This window comes from Manacus candei, unplaced genomic scaffold, assembly GCF_025592945.1.
Source record: "Manacus candei isolate 608988 ecotype Guabito, Panama unplaced genomic scaffold, ASM2559294v1 h1tg000076l, whole genome shotgun sequence".
In the NCBI taxonomy this organism is placed as follows: Eukaryota; Metazoa; Chordata; class Aves; order Passeriformes; family Pipridae; genus Manacus; species Manacus candei.
Window position 1 is genome coordinate 7,020,568 of NW_026138124.1, and position 27,010 is coordinate 7,047,577.

General features: G+C 53.1%; 1 protein-coding gene across 4 annotated transcripts in view; it reads right to left on the minus strand.

Annotated features, from left to right (window-relative positions):
- The window catches only part of SMG6 (SMG6 nonsense mediated mRNA decay factor), a 108,780-nt gene that overhangs the window by 51,603 nt on the left and 30,167 nt on the right, over positions 1–27,010 (minus strand). For all 4 annotated transcript variants that reach the window (XM_051809779.1, XM_051809778.1, XM_051809776.1 and 1 more), the window contains exons 11-12: positions 3,668–3,784; positions 2,988–3,156 (exon numbers count right to left, since the gene is read on the minus strand). In XM_051809779.1, the coding sequence (XP_051665739.1) occupies positions 2,988–3,156; positions 3,668–3,784 (286 nt within the window). The remainder of the gene's footprint in view (positions 1–2,987; positions 3,157–3,667; positions 3,785–27,010) is intronic.

Sequence of the window (27,010 nt, forward strand, 5' to 3'; positions counted from 1 at the left end):
CTGCTCCACAGAGCCCACTCCTGATGGCTCACATCCACATGCCGGGTTTCAGCAGCACTCACCCCTCACACCTTTCCCTCCACCTCTGTCCAAGGGGGAAAGCAGCGAGCTGAGGAATTTGGTGTGGGGTTGGCTTTTTTTTTTTTTATTGTATGGACTCAAATCCAGCAGTGTGATAAATGCATCCGAGCTACAATTAGGAAGATATATAGCATCAGAATGCGAAGGTCTGGGCAGCGTGGTGAAACGCGGGCTCTCCAGAGCCCCAGCTATGTTTCCCATTATGTAACCCTGGTCATGGGCAGACAGCCAGACTCCAAATGAAAAAGAGACTCTGGCTTGGCACCGTTTCTATTTTCCTATCCTCATTCGGGGTCAGCGCAGTGTCATACAGCTGCAGAGAAAGCTCCGGGGATTAAACCTGGGAAAGACTCCAAGACCAGGACCCGGGTTCAAGTACCAGCTGAAAGCAATAAACCAACTGCCACAGCTGGGCTGAGTTTAGACGTTCTCAAAGTCCCCCAGCTCTCTCCCATACGAAGAACGAGCGATTGTGAACATGGCGAACGCAGCGTGAGCGGAGGCCTTGGGACACACAGCCCCGGCAGCCCGGGCCCGAGGCTCTGGTGGAGTCTTGACAAGCTGCCCTGCTGGCCCCGAGCCCAGGCCGGCTTTCTGGCAGCAGCGCTGGCCCCGGATGAGCTGCACTTTGATGCGAGCTCTGGGCTCCTAGTGGGCTGCCAGGTGGGTATGAGGCCTGGTTTTTCCAGAAGCTTTAGCACATTCATGGCATCCCTGCAGGGTGCTTCTGCGCTTCAGGGGATTTTTACTGTCCCTTTTCTGTGCCCACGCCATCACGAGGGGCAACAAAAGTGGTTTAAGCATGTCCAACCCGCTCTTCCATTGGCAGTGGTGGGACCTCGTGGCACAGCCCACCAGAGAGAGGCACGGAGCTTGAGTGACACGGCACAGGCCCCTTACTCAGCTCTTCAACTTGGCATCTGTGGTTGCTCCTCACATGCCTCCCTGCTCCTGAGCTCACCCTGCCCATAAACCTTGGCTTACTCCACCTCGCCTGCTGCTCTGACCCATGTTTTACTTCTAAACTTCTTTGAAGCTGCTCCTATCTAAACCCCTGGACTCGGTGGCTCTACTTGGTTAGTGAAGAGCCCCAGGGCAGCCAGCAGGCTTGTGTCAATAGAGAGCTGAAACACTAACCCAGTGCTCTCCTTTTCCTTTCCTATCCCTGGGGAAAATGTTGCAAATCCCAGGTCATGCCCAATAGCGGAGCTGGCTCCCTGCTACTCATCCCTATCTGCATCTCCAGGAAAGCTCAGCTGCTGCTGACCCAGAGTCCTGGACCACCAACACCACTCCATGCAAGAGCTCTGGGCTAAAAGAGCAGCCAGTCTCTTCATCGTGGGTATGACAGATTCTCTGGGTGAGTCAAACAGTGGAGGAGCTAGGAGTCAACATGGGACAGGCTGTCTGTGCTCCAGGGCGTGGTGGGACAAGAGGGGCTGCTCAGCCACCCTCCATGGAGAGGGCACAGCGGGGAAGCAGCTGGGCCTCTGCTGCAAGATGAAGACCCTCATTCCTCCACGGAGCAGACTGGTGAAGTAGAGCCCCTCAATCTACACCCATTACATCTGAAAGAGCCATGTGCCACAGGGGAGGCTGCCACCACTACCACCTTCTCCCACCCCACCGGGCAAGCAGAAGCCCACACCTGCTCCATGATCCCGGGAGGACACAGCCCTGTGCCCCGCAGGAGGGGGAGCAGCTCATCCCAGGGAAGGCGCCGAGTCCTGGCTGCATGAACCCAATCAGAAATTCCATCTCGAGGCTGCCCGTGGCCAAGGGCTCAGCGGCTCCCTGCGCAGGCAGCGCGAGGGGAAGGGGGGATTGGTGCAGGCGGGTTCACGTGACGGATCCCAGTTTGAGTTCCTGCCCAAAGATGGGCAGCAGTTCACATGAGCAGGCAGCGGTCCCACACCGAGCAGCCGACAAACAGAAAACAGACTCCATCTCCACAAAATGAGGCCCAGAACTTCCTGTGTGAGATTTCCATTTCCTCAGCCAAATGAAAAAGAACTGGAGTAAGAGGCAATAAACTAGGAGAGCAGGACTGGACCTGACGCACGGAGCGGGGACCCATTAATGGTTAAGCCACTTTGCTGGATTACTCTTAATGCGCCTTCCCATCACCCTGGGTTCTGGCTCCTTTGGATTAACAATAAGACGTGATTTCAGGCTCTGGATCCGGAGTACCGGAGGCAGATGGAAAATCCTGCGGGAAAGCAGCTACGGAGCATGCTCAGACACTGCTTCGCATACTCCATACTTGGCCCCTTCACTCGATTTTCTGTCCAAAAATATGCAAATTGCCTAGTCCGCATTATGGACTAATGGGCTGAAATAGGCCAGTTTAGAAAATTAACCCTTTTCTGCATTGCAGGGTAGAGAAAAGCGGTTTCTGAAGCAGAGGGGAGGTGACTTTTGGAGCTCCAGAACAGGCAAGATGCTCCAGGCCAGCCCAGCCCAACCAAGGTTGGCCCGACTCAGTCAAAAAAAGGCAACAAAACGCTTATGCTGGAAATGGAGTTCCCTCTGGTAGAGAGGAAGGTCCTGCCTGTCCAGCTGGCTGGGCCAGTGGAACACCTAAAACAGGGGTATCCCAACCAAACCAGACACAAATCCAAAGCAGAAGGTAAAAATCCACCTCATGATCCATCTTCAAACACACGAAAGCAACAGGCACCCGCCAGGCCCCCTCAGAGGCCCTCCAGCCCCACCCACACATCAATGAAGAAGTCACTGTGTCACCAAGGGTGGCCAGTGACCCCCAAATATTCCCTGGGAAGCAAACCTCGCCTGGGTGCTCAGGTCAGAGTAGCACAGCCAGCAGTAAGCATGAGCAAGAGGGAAAGGTGGCATAAGGAGCCCAAGGAACAGACACCAGAAGACAAAACAGAGGATGCACGTACTGTTTGGGGAGCTCGAGAGAGGTCGGAGGAGGATTCCAGGTGTCCGGGTGGCCAAGCATCCAGTCCGACCAGACTTTCACGCTGGGAAGCAGCTCCTTCAGGTCCTGGGGCAAGGCAGAGACCTTGATGTCGTCCTCCTCATCCTCCTGCTCCATCTCTTGTGCCTGAACTGCAAATACAAGATGTGAGAGCTGAGCCAGCTCACCACAGTCAGGGACCAGGCTCAGGCAGGGACTGGGGATGCATGACACAGATCCCAACATCCCAGCCTTGGACACACAAGGGAACAGCCACAACCCACAGCAAGCACAAAGACAGATCTGTTCTCCCTATACAGACTGGCCTGAGGGTCTGTGATCCCTTTCACTGAGGGCAGTGGGGTGTCACTGCAACAGACATAAAGGTAGGATTCCGAGGTCCTAGTTTTGGGAAGTTTCCCAATAGCTGGCAGAAAGCACACCCTGAGTCTATCCCTTTCCTCCAAACATTTCTGCCTGCACACATCAGGGGCTTTCCTGCAGATGATCCAGCCATAACCCGGGCAGAGTTTGTGATACTTGGAGAGAATCCATGGGCCCCAGCAGAGGGGAAGGGGTGTACAAAACAGCAGGGAACGAGGGCCTGAACCCCACCAGGCTGCCTCATGGGACCCTGCATGGATCCTGCTGGTAACCCCTTACCTGGCACACATTCCCTTAGCAGGTTGGTGCACCTCCTCACCAGGAGTGCAAACATGGAGAGCCCCAGGGCCGTGGCCTGTTCCTGGATGACAGAGCGACAGTCTTCAGAGATGCATTCTAGGAGACAGAGAGGGTTTGAGTCAGATGTTCCATCCTGCTTTGCCTTCACAGCCTCCCTTTCCACATCACATGGGGCAGGGGTGAGCAATTCTCCAGCTCACACCTGTCCTGGACCCAATTGCTCCATGTAGGGGGAAAAAAGGTGGTGAGTAGCCAAATTGGAGTGGGAAGAAGCTGCAGCCACACTGCCCACACTATGCCCAACCCCACTGTGTGTGCTTAGCCAAACAGCACCAAGCTGGCACTCAGGACTCCCAGCACAGAAGCTGCTGCCTGGAGCTGATGCCTTTCCCTGAAGGAAGGGGGTATGTTTAAGTGTTAAAAGGGTAATTAGCTGCATGTTTGATCTCTGTCCCTGCTGGAGTTTTAACCTCAGCAGCTGAGGAGGGGGCTCCTCCCATTAGTTCAGCAGTCACACAACAGCTTGTCAAGAGAGCTTAATTGGAACTGTTACTCAAGTAGATGCCACACGACCACAGCTCTTCCAAACAGAGCCGGCTCGGAGTGAGAGCAAATCCCCCCGGCACATCTACACCCAGCCAGAAACCACTTCTGAGGCTGCTGAGAGCAGCGGGGAGCTGGCTCGAGGGAACTGCCTGGAGCCGGGCGTGGGTTACGCAGAGCGAGGCCAAGAGTTTTGTGGGGAATGCCAGGCTGCCTGCGAGCGCTCAGGCACTACCAGCTGCTCCCAGAAGGGTTTTAAGCCTCATGGGCAGCCTCTGGCCCCCAGTCCCCTCTGCCCTCCATTCACATCCTCTCCTGAGATGTGGGGGAGTGGCTGGCTGGGAAGAACCAGCGGGACTGGATGCACCCGCACCACTTAGGGGGTTCCCACCCGCCTGTGCCGGTTGCTCTGCACAGGATGCTTCTCACTGGCTTATGCATCACCTGCTGCAGGACCAGGGCTTCCCTGCTGAGAACAGTTGCCCCGAGCCAGGCAGAGGATTTGCACAGTGACCACAAACATGCAGGTACTGACTCTGAACGGGTGTCCATGAGTGAAGCCTCAGAGCTGGGATGGGGAGGGAGAGCCCCCACAGACCCTGGCTCCCAGGCACATCAGCACCAGCTGTATGTCAGCATGGAGAAGGTGTTGGAAGCTGAACTACGCTGATGTGGCAGAGCAGGGATTTTGAGCAAAGGCCAAGAGGATTAGAGCAAGACACTGAGACCCCGTTTCAGCCAGGGGCTAGCAAAACACCTGTGGTGCAGAGAACAAACAGTGGGGTCTTAAGTGCAAATTATTTCAGAGCAGTGGGGTGGGAGATTAAAAACAACCAGAAAAAGACTAAAACATGCCAAGAAAATACAGGAAAAAAAGGGAGGAAGATCTGCAGGCTCCATTTGGCCAGTTCCTCAGCTGTCAATAAGTTTAGCACTGAGTGGAGAAATCACTGAGGGTAACCCAGGGTGGCACCAAAAGGGCCTGGAAGCCAAACGAGGGTGTTCTGCTCCCAGAGTCAGGGCTGAGCTGGTGCCGCAGAGCAATGGTAGGAAGTGCCGTACTGCAGGGGCTGTCAGCTTTTGGAGGAAACATAAAACTAAAGATGTGACCACTCTGGGACAGTAAATCTCTTTCATGAAGCCTTTCCCACAATTAAGAGTGTTAGTCCCAGTGCTCTGGCCGCAGTCCAGCCCAAGAAATTACAGTCGTCTTCCCCGCGCTCCCTCCTCCTGCACTCTGGTGGGATGCTGGACTGTCTTCACTTCTTGTCTTAAATGGACACACAACAAGACCACAGTGGTCCAGCTGCCACACCTGAGTCTGGCAAGTCCCCAGGGGGTGAAAATCTCCAGGCATTTCTGCAAGCACCCCCACATTTTGAGTGGGTAGCACCCCCAGGACTCCAGGCACTGCACTCAAAAAAAGACTCATGATGACTTCCAAACTGGGCTGGTGCAAAAGCTACATCCCCTCCATCCAAAACAGACAAAGCTTAAAGGTGTTTGTGATGCTGAGAGCGACAAGCACCTGTATTTCAGGGTGTATTTCAGAGACTGGCTCCAAGTGCTGGAGCAATGTTCTGTGGTGGCTGTAGCCAGGCTCGGTTGCAGGGCCTCAGCCCTTCCCACTGCTCTTGTTGCAGGCTACAAGTTCCCCACACAATATTTAACAACCAAAATACAGTAAAAAGTTTCTTGCACGTGAGCTGTGGCAGGTACAGCCGTCTGCAACCTGCTCACTCAAGCTGAGCACTATGGCCACAGCTCCATCAGACATCTTGTGTTGCTGCAGACGTGAACCATGTGCCCACCAGCTCACAAAGCCACAGTGCTCCAACGTACTGCAACCATGCTCAGCCTCGATACAGCCTGCAAAGCTGCCCACTGTGCAAATAAATGGAACGGGACACCCACATTTGAGGGCTGTTTCCTCACAGTTCCAGCTCAGCTACTCTGGGTGTTGTTAGCTCATCATTAAATCACACTAAACTCCCTCAGTCCTGTTAGTTCACTCCCCGGTCAAGCTCATCAGCCTCATTCCCAGGAGGCTCCCCCAGCAGGGAAGGACAAGCATCCAGGTGGGTGCTTTTTCAAGACCCCTGAACATACACCAGCACTCCAGCTCCCAGTCCTGCCAGCAAAAGCTCTTAAGAGCTTAATTGTAGGACAAAAGAGGAAAGCACCATAAATCAGGAGAAACTTTCTCTTTGTGCCTTTTCATCACTTTCCTCGGGAGGCTGGGAGCTTCGGCTTTCCCTGAGCTGGGAGCTGGGAGCCAGTGGAGATGACTGTGTGAGGCTGTGAGGTAGCAAACCCTAGGCTACTCTGCCACAGGAGACAGTCAAGGTGAGGGTACAATCAAAAGGCAAAGCACTTGGGGTGTTTACACAGAAACTTGTGGAATGTTGAGTGATGGGCAGTAAGGAAACCAATTCTCTGCACCCACAGCGAGGTCTCTCACATACACCACGCATTGTCTGAGCTTACCCTGGCACTAAGAGAAAAACACTTTGTAGAAGATATGCTGAAATGAAAGTTGGAGCAACAAAACTGCTCTGGAGCCCACAGGGCGTCATTACCTCTGCACTGAACAATGGTCTGAGCTGCTGGTAATGCATGTTAAGTCATAAACTTCTTGGAAAGAGATGTTCCTGGAGGGTGGAGTGACACTTAGGTCATTCTTGTCCTTGCAGTTGCACAGCACTAGTAAAACCTGGGGACAGCAGCTGCCACAGACCAACAAGAGCAGGCAGAGAGATCCTGACTGTCCAGGTCAGGGCAAACCCTGTAATTTTCAGATCTGTTTCCCCAGATCCACAGTGGGTGCAAGAGAAGCAGAATGACAGCATCAGGTCCACAGGCAACCCTACATCCTGTTCCTGCAGGCAGTCACCAAAAGCTTGGTGACAGAGACTTCAGGTGACATCGATGGCACTCCATCAGCTAAAGCTGCCATAAATCCAATCCACTTCCTCCCCTGAAACCCCAAATCAGGCTGTAATCAGATAACCCTCCCACTTCACACCCAGCCACGCTGTGCAGCTGGGGCACAGTGTGGAGGTATCAGGCAAACTAGGGAGAGAAATCACATGCAAAAGAAGCTGGCAGGAGGTCACAAGTCCTGAGGTGGTTGGAGCTGTGGCTCCAATGTGCCACCAGCAGCCACAGCAGTGACGCTCTGCGGGAAATCATCCACCACCAACAACCACAACACGCTCCCCCTCTACCTTCTCCCCTTGCAACCCGGCAAATGTCCCTGTTAATGCCAGCACTGGATAAACAGCTCCTGTCACCACGTCACCTCTCAGCTCTCGCCTGTGCAGCCACCCTGTGAACCCGATGGCGCAGCTCAGCGGGGTTAGAAATGTCACCTTTCAGCTGTGCCACTGCCATCAAAGGTGCTGCGGGGGCGGAGAGGATGGTGAGCAAAGCTGGCACCACTACCTCAATAACTGCTTGTTAAACCACAACCTAAGGTCAGGGCTTCAGGACTCGCAGCCAAGACTGACTCAAGGTAAATCCATACCCCTGTCGCATGCTGTACTGACACACAGCCCGTGGAGACACACTGAAGTCACAGAAGGGAGCTGAGCCGGCCTCAAATCCCTCCTTCTGGGCGCTCCCTTAGGCTGGAGCTGTTTCTTGGCCACTTGTAGCCCCACATCAACTACATCAACAAAACTCAGGCATGTGCAATGCTGCACAGGGCTAGAAAGGAGCAAGCAGAGTGTTTTAAAGTAGGAATGTGTCATCAAACGCTTTGTAGCCTGAAATGATGGTAATTTGCATTGCCCCACGCTTCACAGGCTGAATTTGCCTGGAAGATCTGTCTTTCTGCACCAGAAAAAGCAAAAGCCCTGCAGTCCCCTGTAAGCCCCTGTGGAGGTCAGGGCTCCAGAGGCTGGAGCAGCAGCAGGACGTGAGCTCTGACAGTTGTGAGCAACATGTTACTAAGCCTGCCTGACACCAGCCACTCAAGGGACCCTTTTTCCAGCTGGCTCGGACTTTAACTATTGGAGCTGAAGTTTCCATACTGGGTGCCTGTCTTAGCTCGAATTCTTCCGGAAATCTTTAGCCAAAACAGCTCGGCCACTTGTGAGAATAAAGCTAAGAAACAAGACAGTGGTTTACCCCTGTTTGAAAAAAAAACACTTACAACCTTTTCCTTGAGCTAATCTAGCAACTGCAAATCCTGGAACGGGGATCTGAGATTTTGCTGCAGAATAACCTTTTTAACAGAGAGTTTTCCTGTCCTACTAGAAATCTGTCCACACTTGGCCAAGCTATAAACATCTGAAAGACAGCAGTTTTTCCATATTCAATAGGAATTCATTTCAGGAGTTAAAACCTTCTAAGATTTCACCTCCCTGAGCATGCTCCATCTTCCTACCTCTCTTCATCTAACCTGTGTTACAGGCAGCAGAGCAACTGCACTGCTCCCATCCAGCCTGTGGGGACCTCTGAGAAAATGTCCTTTTGCTAGTCACTGCTGCTTGCTGCAAGCTGGAGATTGGACCCAGATCCCTCCAACTGGCGCCCAGGCTATCTGCTCTGAAGCAGAGCCCAAAAGCGAGAGAAGGAGAGGGGAGGGGATGGAATGGAAAAAAGGGGAGCTGACAAACATCAGACTGCAATTACACAGAGAAAGCAACTGGGAACCAGGGACAGGTGGCTTTTCTGAAGATCACAAAAACCCTCTGAGCTGCAGAAGAGTCCTTCCTCTTTGCGTGTAGGACAGAGGGTTTTTTCTCCAGCTGGGTACTGGGGCTGCACGGAGAGCACTGTTTTCCTACCAGGAGGCAGTTTCCTCTGCAGGGATTGTTTTGGGAGCTGGGCGGATCAGCCGCCACAGCGCCCTCTGCAAGCACCTACCTGGGCTCTCCCTGCATCCACACCAGGGCTGTGAGCTCTGCTCCCACCCAGCCGGCAGCAGAGCCCAACCCAGGATTTCTGCAGCCATAAATCTACCTGTTTCACAGGGGAAAGGGTGTGTGGGGAGGGGGGAGAAAGAGACAGAGAGAAAGGGGACTTTTGTAACGGGGAGAAATTTGTGTTTCTCTAAGAACGTTATATTCATGGAAAACATAAACCAACTGTCGTCAAAGTCGTCTGAGCTCAGGAAATGGAGCGGCCGGGAGAAGGCTGCCATGTGGCCGGATGTTATGTATTTCTAATTAGTGCTATACATCTTTCAGCAGCGAGTGTCCTTTTGCTGGGAAACACAACGCGCTGCCCTTGTTATTGTAACTGTCAGAGAGTGCTTAAACAGATAATCTCCAGGAAAAGTGATAAACACATCCCCTCTCCCACTAGGGTGTGCAAAACAGCAATGCCAAACCTTTATAGGGCAACCAACCAGCTACAGGAAATGGGAATGGGAAAAGAGCAGGCGATGCAAGGGACAGCCGCTTCCAAGGAGAGGGATTTGCTGGAGGAAGCTTCTTTTGGCCACTTGAGTGCCATGTGCCGAAGGAAATCCTGCGAGGGACAATTGGGGCAGAGCAAGCTCAGGACACGTAGCCTCGGGCAGAGGGGTGCTTGCAGGGATGGGTCAGGGGGCTGGGAGTGAGGGCTCCCAGCTGCTCCACTCCAAGAGTGCCCTTGGCTGCAGTGGAAGGGAGACCACGGCAATCCCCAGGCTTGCAAGTAAGCAGAGGACATGCTCCTCCATCTATCCTCCATCCAGCTAAACACAACACAAGGAATGCTGAGCTTTCCACAGTTAAAACACCAGCCAACAAGCCTTAGAGTCTCAAAGGAGACCAGGCTCCTTTGATTCAAGCAACCAGACTGCTCCATCCAAGGGTCGAGAGGGCTCCAGTGAGACAGTTTCCATGCTGGCCTCTCTGTCCTCACCTGAGCTGTGGCTGTGGAAGCCCAGAGCAGTGCTGGCAGCAGGTGATCCCAGCAGGGATGTGCTTTGCTCCCAGGGAGCAACAGCTGAACCCACCTTCCCCAGTGACCGTACGGGAAGGCAGTCAAAGGAACAAATAGGTCTATGGACACAATCCCAAGGATGACATAACGGGCTGGCCAGGGGATGCGGGAGCTGCAGGAGCTTGGTGAGTGCAGGGCTGGGGGCGAGCAGACCCTGAGGCACCCGGCTGATGTGTCAGCAGCTCGGAGGCACAGACAACTGATTCACCAGCCGGCTGCTACCCTGTGGGGAAGAAGGCAGAGGCTGGTCACCTCCGAGCTGACACCACCTGAAGGCAATTCACTTGCCCTCTTAGCACTCAGACACAGTGTTTTCCCCGTGAGTCACTCTCGGCCAGACGCAGCGTTGGCAGGGCTACAGGGCAGCCCACCGGGATGGGGCTGTCTGCAGGAAGCGGGGAAGGAGAGCTGTGCTGCCGGCCCAGGCAGCTGGTCCCGCTGGTGGAGACCTCACACAACCGACGGGAATATAAAGCAGCAAAGGGAGGGGGATGCTCACAGCTGTGGGGCATTTCCCCGACACCCCCTCGCAGGGGACCTGTGAGTCACTGGCACTCCCAGCTCTTCGCTGGGAACTGGCGAGTCACACACACACACACACACACACACTCATCTGCCCCCTGAAAGAGCCTGGGAACATGGAGGCACTCACTCAGCCCTGGCTAATACCCAGCAAAGAGCCTGGGAAGAGATGGGCAGCTCTCCTGGCAGGATGCTTCCCGACTCTGAATTTGCAGACAGCAGACACAATGGCAGCCCCAACCCCCCCCAGCGCTGTGGCTGAGCCAAACATCACCACCTGCAGCACACAGGGCTGAATCCCTCCCAAAGTTACCTTCAGACTGCAGTAATAACCTGGATGCCCCCAATCCACCTCTCCATATCATGGAGAGGCAGGAAGGTCCCGAGAGGGTCTCAGTCACAGGGCCCAGACACGCAGCAGCACTGGGAAACTTGCTGCACGTGTTCCCAGAGCAGCTGGGGCCGCCCAGGAGCCCTCGGCTCCCTCTGCTCCACGCTGAAACCCTGACTTGTCCGAGGGAGGGAAGGAGGGAGGCCTAGGAGGTGAGGAATGCTGGGGGCCTGGGGAGGATGGAGCAGCTCTCCCTGTGGAAGCCATTAGATATTCAACACTTCATTTGTTTCCAGCCGTCCTGGACTGCAGCGCTGGGCTCTAGGACGGGAGGCTCTTCTCTGACGTAACCAGGAAGCAGCTGCAAAATTAAGGAATCCCTCATGACATCATAAAAAGGGTCGATGGTTTACAGGGGAAGGTATAAAAATTAATGACATATTCCCACCCGAAGCAGCCAGCCTGCCCAAGAGCCACAGGGGAAGCTATGCTCTGCCCGACACGAAGGGGCTGCCTGCCCAGGACAGCTCTGTGCTGCCAGCTCCCTCTGGCTCATCTTGGCTCTGACTGTCCCTAAGCCCAGGCAGGGCTGGATCCTTGCACCTGGGGTGCGATAACCAGCTCAGTATATCCTTCCTGACCCTGATGAACAAAGCTTTAGGGAATGACTTTAGGGACAGCTTTCTTGTGTACTCAGGACTGGCCAGGAATCAACGACAAAGAACATCGTTGTGAAGTGACTTGGGGAGAGATGGTTATTATTTTCCACGGGAAAAGTAGATGCGTGCAGAGAGTGCCCCCAACACCCCAATTTATGCAGCTCAGGGAGACCAACAGGACCTGCAAGAGGAGGCAATGGCATGCAACCCAGGTGAGGGTAGAAAGAATGACATTACCCTTGAGGACAAGCACAAAGCCATTTCCACTTGAAAAGGGAAAAGGATAGTGGTTTAAAATTAACTGCAGCCTTTTCCAGGAAATATCAGTGGAAAGAAGTAGCCATTTTTAGAAATGTTATTCTCAGAAATTTCCTGAAAAGACCCATCAGTCAAAACACAGATTGAAGCCATTTCCACTTGCACTAAGCAGCACTTCGGAGCTCTCCCTCCACACTTGGGGTGCTTGACCCAGCTGGCAAGGCCAGGATCCTGCTCTGCACCCCTGACCCCAGCGAGGCTGTGGGAGTCAGTTTTGGATGTGAAACAGCCCATGCAATGTCACAAACACTCCTCCTGCCCGGGGAGGCACGTACATCCCAGTTTTCACTAGTCACACTCTCACTGAGACAGGCAGGTCCTCAACCATCACAGCTGGGGCAAAGGCACCTCTAGTCTCACCCACACTGGCAGAGAGCTGGAGAGCTGCCAGAGAAACCCATTTCTCAGCACTGCCTTCACAGGAGCCACTCTGAGCATGTGAGCTGACACTGGCACTTACGACACAGGCACAGCAAAGTCCTCACTGCCTTGAGGCTCCACATGATCCCCAGATCCCCATATTAGCCACAGGTTATGCTGCTAACAACTGAACAGCAACACAAATTTGACCCATCTGGCAGCTAAAAGGCTGGTAAATCCAAATGTATGTAACTCCTGGCTGGCTCATAAGTGAGTGTGTCCCTTCAAGCTGGCACATCGGCTCATCAGTGTATCTATAGCTCCAGACCAGCCTGGCACCAGCTCTCTTCCAGCAGAGGGAATATTTACCATCAGATGCACAAGCAGGATGGGACTGAAGTGACTGCAAAGGCAACAGGGCCCAAAGGCGAGCAGAGCATCTGGATGAAACAGAGAACACTGCATGAAAGAAGAAAAATCATGGATGATAGAAATGAAAAAAGGTTTTAGGGTCACTGCAGTGATGCAGAATGATAAAAGAGACCCCCTGACGGCTTATCTGTCTGCACAGATCTGTGAGCCCTTCTTGAAGACTCCAGCTGCACAGCCAGAGCTCTGAACCTCACCTCAAAAGGGCTGGTAAGGAGCTCTTCAGCTGCCAGGGAGCCTGGCTATCTGTACACAGCAGCATGGTAAGTACTACCAGCATCCCACCCAGGAGCTCCATGTGCCCAGCCACAGTTGTGTTAGATGCTATTTTCAGCGGGGAGGAGGTGTGAACAGGGCTTCCCAAGAGATTTTCTCCAGCCCCGAGTGAAGTTTTACCAGGACAATCGCAGCAAATAACAGGCAGCATTTGCACCCCCCAGCCCGTGCTGGAGGTGGGCATGTCCTTGGCAGCAAATGTGAGCAGACAGCCTGGAACTTACCTCCTTGGGGGTGAACCTTGGTGAGCATTTTGAGTCTGGACTTAAAGTTAATGAGAGCAAGTGCCTGCAGACAAGAGCATTCAGAGAAAGGAGCCTTTGATGGGGCAGGAACAGCAAAGTGTGGAGCTTCCGTTTCAACACATTCACTCCTTTGTTGCTCTTCTTTTTACAGCTTCCTGAGGGACCAGTGTGTCAGCTTGCAAAGCAAATGCCAAAACATAAAAGTGAAATCCATGCCCCTCTCCCAGTAAATACCAGGGTCTTCACTGAATGCCTGCAGGCCTGAACTGCTGCCTCACCTCCTGCTCCAGCATCCACTTGGTCCCTCCAGCCTCCCTGACCAATGGCAGTGGCACCCTGAGTCCCCCAGCACCAGGACACCCTGCCAAGAGGGGCACAGCCCAGCCACTCTGCCTACAGTGATGCTTACCTAACACTTTCCATTGTAAGACCCTGGTTTCAGTTCCTAAGAACTTTGCCAAACTTTAACCATTTAGGCTGCAATCCTTCATGCCAAAAGCTTTCTTCGAGCTGAATTTATTGGGAAAATTTCAACTACAAAGGTTCAGCCATTTGCCAGAATGAGGTTAGGGAAAATATATTGTTCTTCTGAAGTTAAAAATTCTTTGACCATTTCAGCAAAATCCCTAGCACCTTCACACTTCGGAGCAGGAACCAGAAGTTTGGCAGGGGATGGCGGCAGGGTCGGGGTGTGCCTTCTGCCACCTCCATCCTGCTTTGCCAAGGTGGGGGCCTATGGAAATCTAGGTGCTCATTATCAGACACCTCTCACATGCCACTCCAACTGAAGCAGCAGCTGTTTTATCTGCTTGGATAGACAAGGGAAGAAAGAACCAAGCCAGGTGAGACACTGGAGAGGGAAAGGGAGGTGCGAAAGGGGGCTGAAGTAGCACAAGGGAGGTGACAGCATAGCAGCCCTTCTCCACCCCCCTCACTGCTCTCCTGGCACCATCAGTGGCTGCTCTCCCCAGGAGGGTAACAGCTCCACACATCCAGCATTCCTGCCATGGCAGAGGCTTGTGTGGTGTAACTAGATTTACGTGCCAGTCGAGGATCCCAGATGCAGTCAGTCTGCTTCCATGGGGGAGCTCGCTTTTCTGAAATATATGGAAATTACACATCCAAAAAATGCTCAGAACACCAGACTTGGAGGCATCTATGCAGCTTCAAGTCAACTTCATCACACTTACTCATCATAAAGTTGTCGTAACAACACACCACTTTTTCTCCCCTCAAGGTACCATTTTCAGTGAACACAGAAAATTAACAGGCAGCAGAGACCCTCCTGCAGGGTGTTCTGATGTGCTGAAATGTGTATGTGTTCACTGCTGCAGGACAGAGCCATGGTTTGAGGATTAAGATGGAGAACTTGATGCCTTCTTTGCCTTGGTCCTGAACTTCCAGGGGGATCCAAAAGCCCCCTTAAGCCCTCCCTTCCAATGCACAGTCAGTATTTGTGTGTTACTCACTTGTTGACTGGCCATAGTGATACAGAGAGGATGGATTTTGCAGACACTGGGCAACTCTGCTTTGAGTAGGATCAAAGGCAGTTCCTTAAGGATTATATTTTCAGGAGAACTCCACCTCCTGCATCTCAAGCTGTGCAGTCAAGGAGCTAGAAAACCTGGTATTTTCCTCAAGCTCAGTTTCCCATCGGTACCTGTTACAGGTACCAAGAAAAAAGACACCCAAATCCGAGATGTTTTAAGCACCAAACAGTGAGTTTACACTATCCAATTATTTGGACCTCAATCTTCTAGCTCTTCCTACGCTCCATGTGGCACTGAGCATGATGATAACACTTAATCAGCGACTTCTCTGTAAAACTCCCATGCGAGAGGAAAGGAATTTTACAAGCAAAAGGACTGTAACAAGAAAATTGAGCCTGGGATCTCTTTGCCATGTCATCGTCTTGTCTATCACAGGAGGCGTTATCTGTGTTACACCACCCCTCAAGTGCTGCTGAGCGCAGGCTTTGAGGCTGACTCTGTTTAGAAACAACCCCTCGCAACGCTCCTCACAAGGATACAGCCAGATTCACCCCCCAGACCTCTCGTGGTGACTGGGGGCTGTGGTCTTCTGTGGAAATTTGGAAAAAATTCTGCTCCGAGCGGTGCCATGCAAAGGGAGGTTCTCAGGTGTCAAGTGAGCAATTCCCTGTGGGAAGGGCTGCGACCACAGGCACAAACCCACAGCACGCAAAGAAACCATTCCAGGAAGTTTAACATCCGAGCCCCCCTATTAGAAAACATGATCTCAGTGCTCCAACAACTTACACGGAGCCGGAGCCTCAGGTCCCAAACCCCCGTGCAGACTGCGGCACGCGCGCGCTCACACCGGCTGTTGAGCCCCCGCCACGGCACTCAGGAACCAGAGAGCCTTAACCTTCTACATTCATTAACAAGCATAAGACATCACGGGTTTATGCCAAATTCCTCTTTCCCCCTGTGATTTGAGATAGGATTGGCATGACCACGACGTTCTCTGCAGCTACTGTTGCTGCAGCATTCCCAGCACGGCCATTTGGAGGGAAAGGCTGCGCTGGAGGGTGGTGGGCTCACCCTGGGGTGCCCCAGCACCCCTTTTGTTTGCTGCTGTGTCTCGTGCCAGGAGGACGTGAGGGAGCTGTGGGCTCCCATACAGCCAGCGCCGCTGTGTTTCCTGCAGAGATTTGAAAACCTGCTGCAGTTCCAAAGCGAGCTTCGATTTCACTGTGACCAGCAGCTCAGAGACTCATAGTTACTATACAGCCGAATAAAATATTTTTTCATAAATTTAACGCCAGCATGTCTGTGTTTGGAAACTTTGAAAATCCATGTTGTATGGTTTACTGCACTGGAAAAGGTGCCAACAGAGTTTCAAAGGAAGGGAAGTGTATAACTGTTTCCTTTCAAATGCATTTTCCAATGGGATCCATTGAGGGAAAAGGCTGGAACTAACTAAAACATTATTAAAAACTGTTATGAAAAGAGACAGAGAGATGGAAAAAGATAGACAAAAACTCCAATACACAGCCGAAAGGGAGGGAGGGAGACAGGCGGCAAGAAAGGGGATATGGGCAGAAAGACACTTTGGGTGGGGAAAATGGGGCGAGACGGGGAGTTTTAACTGGCAGTCGCCCTTCGTGGTTTCATATTGTTGCAGATCAATTGATCAGGATTTCAAGTGCTGCTGGCCCGGTGGCACAAGGCGAACCACAGAGTTGGCTGCAAGTGCAGCCCTTGCGAACTGCTGACCTTCAGTTTTCAAACCAAAAATATTCTTTGGGAAACGGTTACAATCAGGTTCCAGCCCGGGCTGCCAAGCAAAAAACAAGCACTACTAACCTGAAGTAACGCCCCGAGTAACTTACACCAAAGTAACAATCAAGACTAGTAACCTGAAGTAACTCCCTGGTGTGATTCAACCAGCAGCAACCGCGTGTGACATGTGCGCAGGGGCTTGGCTCTTCCGTCCTCCCCGAGTGGAGCGGGGAGTTCTCCAATCACTGACACCCTCCGTCGAGATGAGCATCAGCCCTCAGACCGCTCCTGCTCCGTGTTGGCCACGCTCAAGCTACTCTAACCAAGTCTATAAATACCAAAGCAATTGGGTCCATATAGCGCGGTCACAGCCCGCTTCCAAAACCACCGCTCCAGCTCCAGGCACAGCCCTGGGTTTGCTGCCCTGCGAGCAAAGGGGGAACCAAAAGGGGTTCAAAACATACGTTTTGTCATAGGCTTCAGTGCCCCGGCCATCAGGAGGCTGCCAGGGTCGGGGCTGGATCTCTGTTGCTCTGCCAGGCTTCAAAGAGCCAGGCTGGGGGTGGGCAAAGCTCGGCGCGCGCGTGCCTGCAGAGCTCCAGGCCTGTGGTTCCACGGGGTGTAGTAACCCTGGGCTGTAGCACACATGTCGAGGGATGAGGGGAAAAAAATAAACAGACAGACAAAAGAATGAGGATGCTCTGCCAATTCCAATTGTGCAGCTTTTATTTTAAATGCTTATCAAGCTGAGAAAGAGCAGAGTTCTTGGAAAACAAGGTTTCCTTTCTTCCCATGCCAGTGTCAAACACCCTCAAGGACGGGTACAGCACAGGCGCTCGCTGCTGGCCGCCCTCTCTGCAGCCACCACCCCGTCCCACCCGCCTCAGGAAGGGCTTGCAACTAATACCCCTGGTGTTTCTGGTAAAAAGATCTCTGTGATTTTATATATATATATATATATATATATATATATATAATATATATATATGTATATATATAATATTTTTTTTATTAATCTCCAATCTGGCTGGGTTCAAATTATGGCCAATTACCCACCAACACTTCTCGCTAATAAAATAAATTTTTACGGGCCCTAATTACTGCTTTCGCTGAACCGCTCTACAGGAAGCCGGGAGGCTGCGGCTCTCCAGACGGCAGCAAGAACAGTAAAAGCTACAAGCGAAGGCACCCGCGAGTAAACGGCGAGTGACTCAGAGGAGACGGAGCCGGAGGGGCGGGCGGAGGGGGAGCGCTCGCCTGGCTGGAGCGTGAGACACGGCGGTCCGCGGAGCGCTGCGTGTGCCCTGCGCACGGCCGGCCGTCAGGTCCCCGTCAGTCGCAGCACCCACTACCTGTGACGCAAGGCTGTTCCTGGGGACAGGAGTGACGGCCGCGGCGCTGCGCCGGGGGATGGTCTGCGGACGCGAGCCGGCGAGAAAATTATATCTGGAAACGGCTCTGCATCAATCACACGTGACAAGAGAGAGGCAGAGTCGCCTCCCATCGCGGCTTCGGGGGAGCAGCCTCGGAGAGGGGTCCCCCCCCCCCCCCCCGCGCTGGCAGAGGGGAGGCGGCTTCTCAGCCCAGCTCCCACCTTTGGTTCTCTGCGTTCCAAACACAGCTAAGGGAAGGAGACGGAAATAGCAGAAAAGTAGAAAATTCCTCTGAAAACGCAAAGTATCCAGCCTGCTCCCAACTGCGCACACACGTGCTCCTGCCTGCCAGCACAGCGCAGCCCCAAAGGGCTCCCCGAGCATGAAAAATGAGCAGGAACCCACTGGGTGACTGCAGCCCACAGCCCAGCTCACCCCTAACCCCACTGCTCTGCACGGAGCAGGGAGAGCAGAGCTGCTGCTCTCCATCAGGGAACACCCTCCGTGGCAGGAACCCACCAGCTCATGTGAGCTGGGGCTGCTGGAGCCCTTCAGAGCGGGGCTGCCACGCAGGTATCCCAGCTCAGCTGGGGAAACGCGCTCTGCAAGATTGATTAATTTTTTTTTTTCCTTTCTTAAGCAGGATTACACTAATTTCCAAGGCCTAATGGAGTCCAGCTGTGATGGGGAGGCAACGGCGCAGTAGTACAAAGACCTTTACACATTGGTGCAAACTTGTACAACGTTCAGCACGCACACACACAAACACACACACACACAAAGCCCTATAAAAAGGATGCACTGCAGCAGGGTATTTTTAGTCTTGACAATACAGCCCTAAAAATACAACTTTGCTAATACATCACTACAGAAATATTCCCAGTGTCCATTCAGGAACGGTTTAAAACATTTATTTTTGTTTCCTTTTGCAATGGTCAGAGAGGAGGGAGAAAATAGAAACTCATTGATAAGAGGAAACGAGAGAGACATGAAAAATTGAAAACTACCTAAAAGCTCATGGAGAGGTTTATTTTATTAGTTCTTAATAAATATCTTGCAGATTTCCTCAGGAAATACACCAGATCACATGTAAAATAGTTTGGTACTGATGTCAACTGTGTCAGCATATGAAATCTATTAGGGTGAAGCCACAGCAGGGTGATCAGCGTGCTGAAAAACTGCACGGCACTGAGGCGAGGGGGGGCGGGGGGAATCTCACGGCCCTTCCAAATTCTTCGAGAGGTAAAAAAGTCAGCCAAGACGCAGAGAGAGAGAAAAAAAGATCCCACATCCTGCTTTGCGCTGCCAGCAATGTGAAGTGCCCAGAGATTAATTCTATGTCTGGCCTGGAAATGTGACTTTAAAGCATTGGAGGGAGCGGGGAGGAGGAGGAGGAGGAGGAGGAGGAGGAGGAGAGAGGAACGAGAAGGCCAGGCGAACCGGGACTGGCACCATGCCACCGACCCCCCTCCCATCCTTCCCAAGCCGTGTTTCAATGTAGACAGCAGTAAACCCCAACAGACGGCAGCTCCCGGGGCTGCCAGGGCCTCGCACCAGCTGGGGCGCGTCTCCCGCTCCCCGTGCAGATGGGCCCTGGAGCATCACTTCCGCTGCGCCTGCTTTTTAAAGCCACACGAGCCCATGTGGCCGCGTTTCGCCGCTCCCCGCCACGGCCCCGCGCACGGTTGGGGCCCCCTGGGCGGGACGAGCCCTGATCCCAGCACCAGGCATGAGGGTTGTCAGCCCTTGGCTCCTCGGGCCCCGTGCTGAAGGGTTTATGCTGTTCCCAAACCCTCCTTTGGCAGCTGCCGCCTCCTTCTCCATCCCTGTGCCATTACCCGGAGAGCAGGCTCTGCTTACGCAAGACGCCCCTGCTCCACTCCTGGGGCCGACAGAGAAGCACTGGGAGTTCACCCAGGCAGGGTCAGGGGACACACACATGCTCCTGGGAGGGAGGGGAGAAGGGGGAATGGAGAAACTCCACAGCCAAAGCCATCCCCACAGCGCATCTCCCATCCCATGATGATATGCTCCTGTCTGCCTCTCATCCCATCCCGCAGGCTGGAGGACCTGAGACCCTCAGGGACAGACAAATCTCTCGTGCCCTCTGACTGTGACCTATGAGCCACCCCTACAGCCACGTTAAACCACAGCTATCACAAGCCACATCAACCAGCATTAAAAGTGACCCTTCCATTAGAGAAGGACCATGTACCTTCAGGGCTGTCCACCCAGCCAGGGTTAAACTGTCCTGGTCTATGAAGCTGGACTGACTAGGTCCTAGTCAGGGTGACTCCTGAAGGTCACACCAACCAAGTCCTCACCTTCCTTCTGACCATCACTGAGCACAGGCAGAGCCAGTGCTGTGCTGCCAAGAACCTGCTGCACAGCACACGCAGCCTGGGGCAGAAACCTCAATCAGGGAAAATAAAAGATCTCCACACATAAAGGTGTGTGGGGTCACCTCCTCACTGCAGATGCACTCGAAAGTAGAAACACAATCTTGGCTATGCTGCCATTCCTGATCTCAGCATTAAGGCAAGAGATCCCAACAAGATGCCAAGGGTACTTGCTCTCAGCTGACGCCCCCCCAGCACCAGGCACATGATTCACTGAGGGGCTACAGCCTGAGAGAGGATGGAGGCAGGATGGAGCTGGCAGAGGATGAGCCCACTGGGCAGGCCTCAGGAGAAAGCTCCCTCACCGAGCTGGCAGGCTGCACTCAAATCTGCACAGGGCACGGGGCGGGCAGCCCTCCCTGCCTACACCTGGCAGGTTATAAAACAGCCCCACAAGCTCAATCAGGAGTTTTACAACTTCACAAAGCACCATAATTAGCCTAATTATACAGTGTTCTCTCAGAGAATTAAACAGAAATACAGTAATTGACTCAGTGCTGCTCAGAAGCACAAGGAAATCAAAGGTGCAAGGCACATTAAAGAATCAGAAACATCTCTTCAAAAGCAAGAGGATTTCCTGTCATGCTGCAAACATCTAAAGCTTCACCAAAGCTGCTGCACCTGGTGTACCCCACTCTGACTCCCTAGCACCCCTCTTTCTCCACCACCAGAGCAGGGGTGATGCAGAACCCTGGGACAGCTGCCTCAGGCACCTCCTTTCTCATTTTACAGCAGGACAGATGGACACAGAGTGCCAATGCTCCATTTCCTGCCTTTCATTCTACACAGCAACGCTGCTTCTTCATTGAAATAGTGGGTTGGGTTTAGCATTCACAGAGCTGGCCATGCCTTGGTGGCACCACAGCAAAGTCCCTCCAGCCTGACCTTGCCTGTCACCGGCTCTGTCCTGACTTGCTGCTCGGGCTGCCGAAGCTTGGCTCCAAAGCAGACTCAAGCTTTGTGATTACAAATCATTTCCCCTCTATTTGTTGCCCTGAAATGAGATCTCGGTATCACCCTGCATTTGGTGGAACAGCTTCACAGGCAGATGTAAGGATGTGCTTGTGTGACCGGCAGACTGGGCAGAAGCCCCCAGCCAGCTCATCCTGCACTTGGGCTGGAGGGCAGGACTGGAGACTATGACACACTAGCAACACTCGGTTTTGCTGGAAACCTTTCCCTTCCCTGCCACAAAGCCCTGCTCAATCTTTTGCCTCCCAAGCCAACGTCTAGATTTCAGAAACCTGAACTGCCAGTGGAAATTCCCTGCAGCGCGCTGATTATTACATCTCCTGCTGGCACTTGTGGCAAGGGGAAAAAAAGTCACATGGCTTTCTGGACACACGTTTCACGAAGGAGTCTTGCATCAGAGGGCAGAAGCCAGCAGCCAGGAAAATAACTCCAATTACGGTAAATAAATCCCCAAATATGTGACAATCTGCCTTTTAAACAGGAAACAGAGGGGAATAAGCAAAGGAAGACTTTGGTCTAAACATTGCTGCCACCAGCCTCAAGAGCCCAAGAGGGAGACTCTGAAGACACGTCTGGGCCAGAATTATTTTACCTGAACTTTGCTGATGTGTCTCAAGTCCGAGACAGCTTCCTTCCCTGAAGGGAAAGGCGCCGACAGTTCCCAGCAACTGTGCCAACCTCCAACATTCCCAATGCCTCAAAGGAGAAACCCTGGAGGGTCAGCTGCCACCTCCGGACACGTACATGTCCCTCAGGAGGCTCAGCACAGGAAGCTGTGTGGCTCCTGAGATAAGCAATGCAGGTATCGCTCCCCACACCACCTCAACCCTTCCTGCTGCTCACACATCCAAGGTCTGGGCTGTGTCTGGACACAGCTGGTAGCAGACATCACTTGACAACAGGTTAAGTGAAAAAGCCCTTTGCCCAGGCAGTGACATCTCAGAACCTGATAGCTCTAGAGAATCTCTGCAACGCAGGCAGCACAGAGAAGGATGGACACCACCACCAGCCAGCCCTGCTCTGGGTTTCCTCTCCTGATTACAACTCAAACACAAAGCAAATATAAGCAGCAATGTGAAGGGAGAGGAAGGATGAATTAAACATCCAGTTCCTCAAAACTTAAGGCCTTAGGAAGTGTTATGGCTTAACACCACCTCGCTGACAGCACCGCCCAGTCTCACAGGGAAAGTCACACAGTGACTGCCAAGTGCAGCTGGAGACCTGAGTACAGACACCTCAGCCCACACTTGTATGATGACTGAAGCCCCAGCACCCAGAGAAAGCCAGTTACCAAACTGCTCAACTCCAGCCTCCCTGCAGCGAGTGGGCTGTGTTTGCACTGCAAACCAAGTCCCCCAGGCAGCTGGGGGGACCTCAGGTTCTGCTCTCAACAGAGCACAGGGTTGCAGATGCTCAGCATCCCCACAACACAGCCCTGCAATGCGACATCTTCACTGATCTCCCCGTTGTGCCCAAAGCTGCCACAGCCCACAGCACTGCCTGCTCCAAGGTGCCAGCTGGACTTTGCTGAAGCACATATTTACCATGCAAAAAGGGGAATTAAGAGAAAAGGACTTGGTTCTGCTCCCCATACCAAGAAAGATCAAGGTGCTGCTGCTATGTACAGCCTGAGGTTTAAGAAGCTTTCCTTTGTGCCTAATTTTAAAGCTCCACCAAACCAAGGTAGCTACCCACAGCACTGCTTTATTTTTAAACTCGGGCAGATGCACTGGACTCTCTTGAGTTCGACTCCTGACACCTTTTGTCAGCTCCAACATGCAAGATGTGGTTACAGTTTCATGAAACGACACCAAGAAGAAGCTGCTGCAGGTGATCAGTTGATGTTTCCTCTGAGCCCTTTCTGATGCTGCAGTGAACTCTTTGAGCAAAGCGGAGTCCAAGCGGCAGACACAAGACTGTGGCAACGGTCAGAGCTGAGGTTCTGCGGAGGGCAGAGACCATCAGCCCCTGCACCATCTCCGGGGATATTTTAAGGGTTCATGCTGTAGCTCTCAAGCCTGAGCAGCTGTAGTCAGCAAAGCGAAACCTGCTCTGTCCAGCACAGGGCTGTGAGCAGCAGCAGGATGGCAGCAGAGAAGGCTGCTGGTTACCACAGCACAGCCTGATCTCAGGGGGTCCTCAGGATCCTCCAGCCAGGCTGGGCGCTAAGCCTACATGGAAAAGGGGAAGTCCTGTACCTGCATGAGCCTTTATGGTTTCCCAGCCAACGCTACCTTGCACAGAGAACCCGACCATGTTCCACTCGAGAAGACACACCCAGAGGGCTGCGAAGCAAAGCCCAGTCTGCCCCTGCCACACTGGCTGCCCCCTGGTGCCCTCACATCCCACATGAGCACAGTCCCATTTCTAGAGTGCAAGCAGTGGGTTTTCCTCCTCATCCACTGGGCTCGGCAGAGCAGATGCCCTATACACTGGTCACCCTGCCCAAACCATCACCTTCCTCTGCTTGAAACACAAGACACTTTCCCAATCCTCAGCTAAAGCCGCGCACTTGGCCAGACCCTCCCCGTGCCTCTCTCTGTGCCCTGACTCTGCTCGGCCCCAGGGGGATGCAACTTCATTCCCTACATGTGCTGAGGATGCACATATGGCAGCCCCCTCCCCTCTCCACTTCCACCTAAGCCCGACCTCCTAACAACCTCCACACGGCACAACGCGACCGGCCTGAGAGTGCCAGAAGGCATCCAGGTGCTGCAGCCTGATGCTTCACACCCACAGCCAGGCAAATTTGCTGGGATTTCCGGGAAGTGTCTCTAGGGTGCCCCGTGCTGCTGCACCCCCACTTTGGTGCGCTCTTGTTTGGAATGCGGGGCCGTCGGGAGGGGGGGTGGTGGAGAGGGGAAGTTATTCTGGTGGTGGCCTATGAATAACATCCAGTGATTTATAGGAAGTATAATCCAATAATACAGTAAAATAAAACAGTGTGTCTGAGATGGGTTTGATTCCAGGAATTATAAAACAAATTATTAAAGAGAGAGAGAAAGAAAAAAGCCTCAGAGAGGCCAGATCGGAGTAAATTGGGCACAGATGGGCTGGGAGGGGGTTTCTCTCCCTCCACTCACCGAGATGCCCCTGCCGCAAGCACGGCTTCAATTAGTCTTTTCAGAAACCAGAGTTTTATTTCCCTAAATTACAGAATTAAAAAAAAATTAAAATTCTTGGAGTGCTTGTGGTTGGGATAAAGGGATCCAAGCTTCCCTGTGAGTTGGTTGTGCAGATGGCTACCAAACTGTTAAACGGGCCACCCCACAATGCTCCCGCCCCAGCCACAGCCTGAGATAGCCCAAGACATTGGTGGTTACCTAGGTCCTGGTGTGGAAAGCTCCAGCAACTGCAAGCCTCAGCCATGTAGAGTGGCTGTCTCTCTTTGCCTCCCTCCCCTGGGTGGGCACTCCTCACCTTGTGGGTTTGAGGTCTACAAGAAGCTTTTTCACACCTTGAGCACTCCTGACAGGAGACAGAAGGGTCAGTGGGACCCTCACTGGCTGCACGGCGTGTTCCTGCCCCGCTGGACAATGCAGGAACACTCCATTTGATGCCGAACAGCAGGGGAAGCACTTCATGTGGGAATTCTTTGGCTTCCTCTCTCAGAGAAAACAACAGATCCAATTCATCTCCCAGGGTCTTCCCAGTGCTGCCCGGCTGCACAGGCAGCTGAGACCAGCTCCAGCGTGCTGGTGCTGTCCCTGGGGATAAGCTGAGCTGCCTGCACCAGCCCAGGCCACAGGGTTCTGCCTGTGCTCACCTGAGCCCTGGCTGGGCAACCACTTCAGGGTTCAGGTAGCCACAGCAGTGACCTGCGTGGGAGGAGGATGTGAAATGCCACCATGTGCTGCTCACAGCTGGCTGGCTCTGAAACCAGTTCAAACACCTCAGTGCACCTCAAAAAAAGTCATCCTGTCAGAAGAGCACATGGTGACCTTGCACAGGTTGATTTATGAAAGAGTGTCAGTGGCTGGAAGCAGAGGTACAAAGAACATGCCACAACTGCCATACGGGGGTCGCACACCAGGATAGGGGCACCCCTGAGGGACCACGGCCAACCCACACCACAGTAAAAGAAAATAAGTAAAAAGCAAAGAGCAGCAGATACAAACCATCACACACAAGTCCCAACCTCCTGTGCTGCCTGTTGCCTCACTAAAGGAATTGAGGCAGACCTGGCACAATCCACACCAAAAATGGGAGAAACTGAGGCTGAGATGGGTCAGGATTATGTTTTGTGTAAGTTTGAGGAAGAGGGAGGGCAGGTGCTTATTAAAGCATTTCCTTGTTCAGGTTTCCTTTTCCTTAATACCTGAATCTGTGCTTCAAAGTTTGTATTCAGGGGCTTAAAATTTTGCAGAAATTCCCCACATTGCAACTGTTTTGCCCGTGACACTGTGACACAACTGCCAGCACCACTGGATCCCAGCACCAGGGTTTCATTAGACACCAGACACAGGGAAACAAGCACATTTACAAGTTTCTCAGGAGTAACTGGGGCTCCAGAGACCTGAAAATACATGACAGGGGAGGGAGGGAGCAGCTATCCCTGAAGAGAACACCCCCTGACAGCAGGGAAGGGAGGCTCTTGGACCTCCCTCCCGGCCCCAGAGAGAACCCACGGATCTCTTCCTGCTACCGCGAGCTCGCAGCTGAAGGTCAGGCCTGTGTGATGGGAAGGACACAGACACGCTCTGATCCCAGATTTGCAGGAGGATTTCAGTAGGAGGAGATCTCTGGAGGCTGTTTGGTCCAACAGCAAAGTCAGATCCAGCGCTACAGAGCAGACACAGCCAAGCTCTGACTACGGCCGGCTCCCCAGTAACACTTCCTGGCAATCTGGGATGCAGGCAGGGTGGGACTGCTCCCTGTGCCCTGCCAGCCTCCCACAGGCTCATAGGGGCGGCTCAGCCCCCTCGCTCCTGCTGCTGCCCATGCTGCTGCAGCGCAGGGAGGTGACTCATGTGCTGGGAAATGGAAACCCGCACCTTCCCGACAGCGGTCCTGCCACATGCTCCAGCCAGGCCTCTGCCCACAGCAGCCCACATGCCGGGGAAGGAGCCAGCACCCCTGCTCCGTGCTGGGCATTCACTAATCTTCCAGCAAACATTCCTGCTTGCCTTCTAAACTCCCGACCCTTTGCTGTTTTGCTTTTTATTTCCATCTACACCCAGCTCTTCCCCGTAATGCAGCACGGGCACTAAGCTCAACCTGTGCTGTCCCAGCACTTGGTATACGAGCACTCAGAGACCACCAGGGCATTTGCGCTGACAACAGGGTTTGCTTTGCCAACAATATTCCCAGCAATATTTCAGGGGCAACAGAGCAAGGAGTCCTCAGGGAAACCCCTGAGGGCACTTGGCCTCAGATGGCAGCCATGGTGCCATCCGACCTGCAGGCATTCCACAAACACTGCCACCTGCTCTGCACACAGCCTGCAGTCCCCAGCAGGAACAGGTTTGCTTTCTCCAGAGATCCAAAAGCTGGGAGCAGCTGGCAGCTACCCACACAGGAGGCAGAAAACTCAGAGAACACCTATTTTTTGTGAGAAAAAAAGTGCTCCCTTTTTCACTCACACACATCCACAACTTGGGTATGGATGAAAGAGCACAGTCCAGTGCTCTGAGAGTTGGGATCACTTCCAGCTCTGCCACAGGGGTTTGCCATCCAGCCCAGACAAATCTCTTCCTCTCCTCACCACCCACTCCTG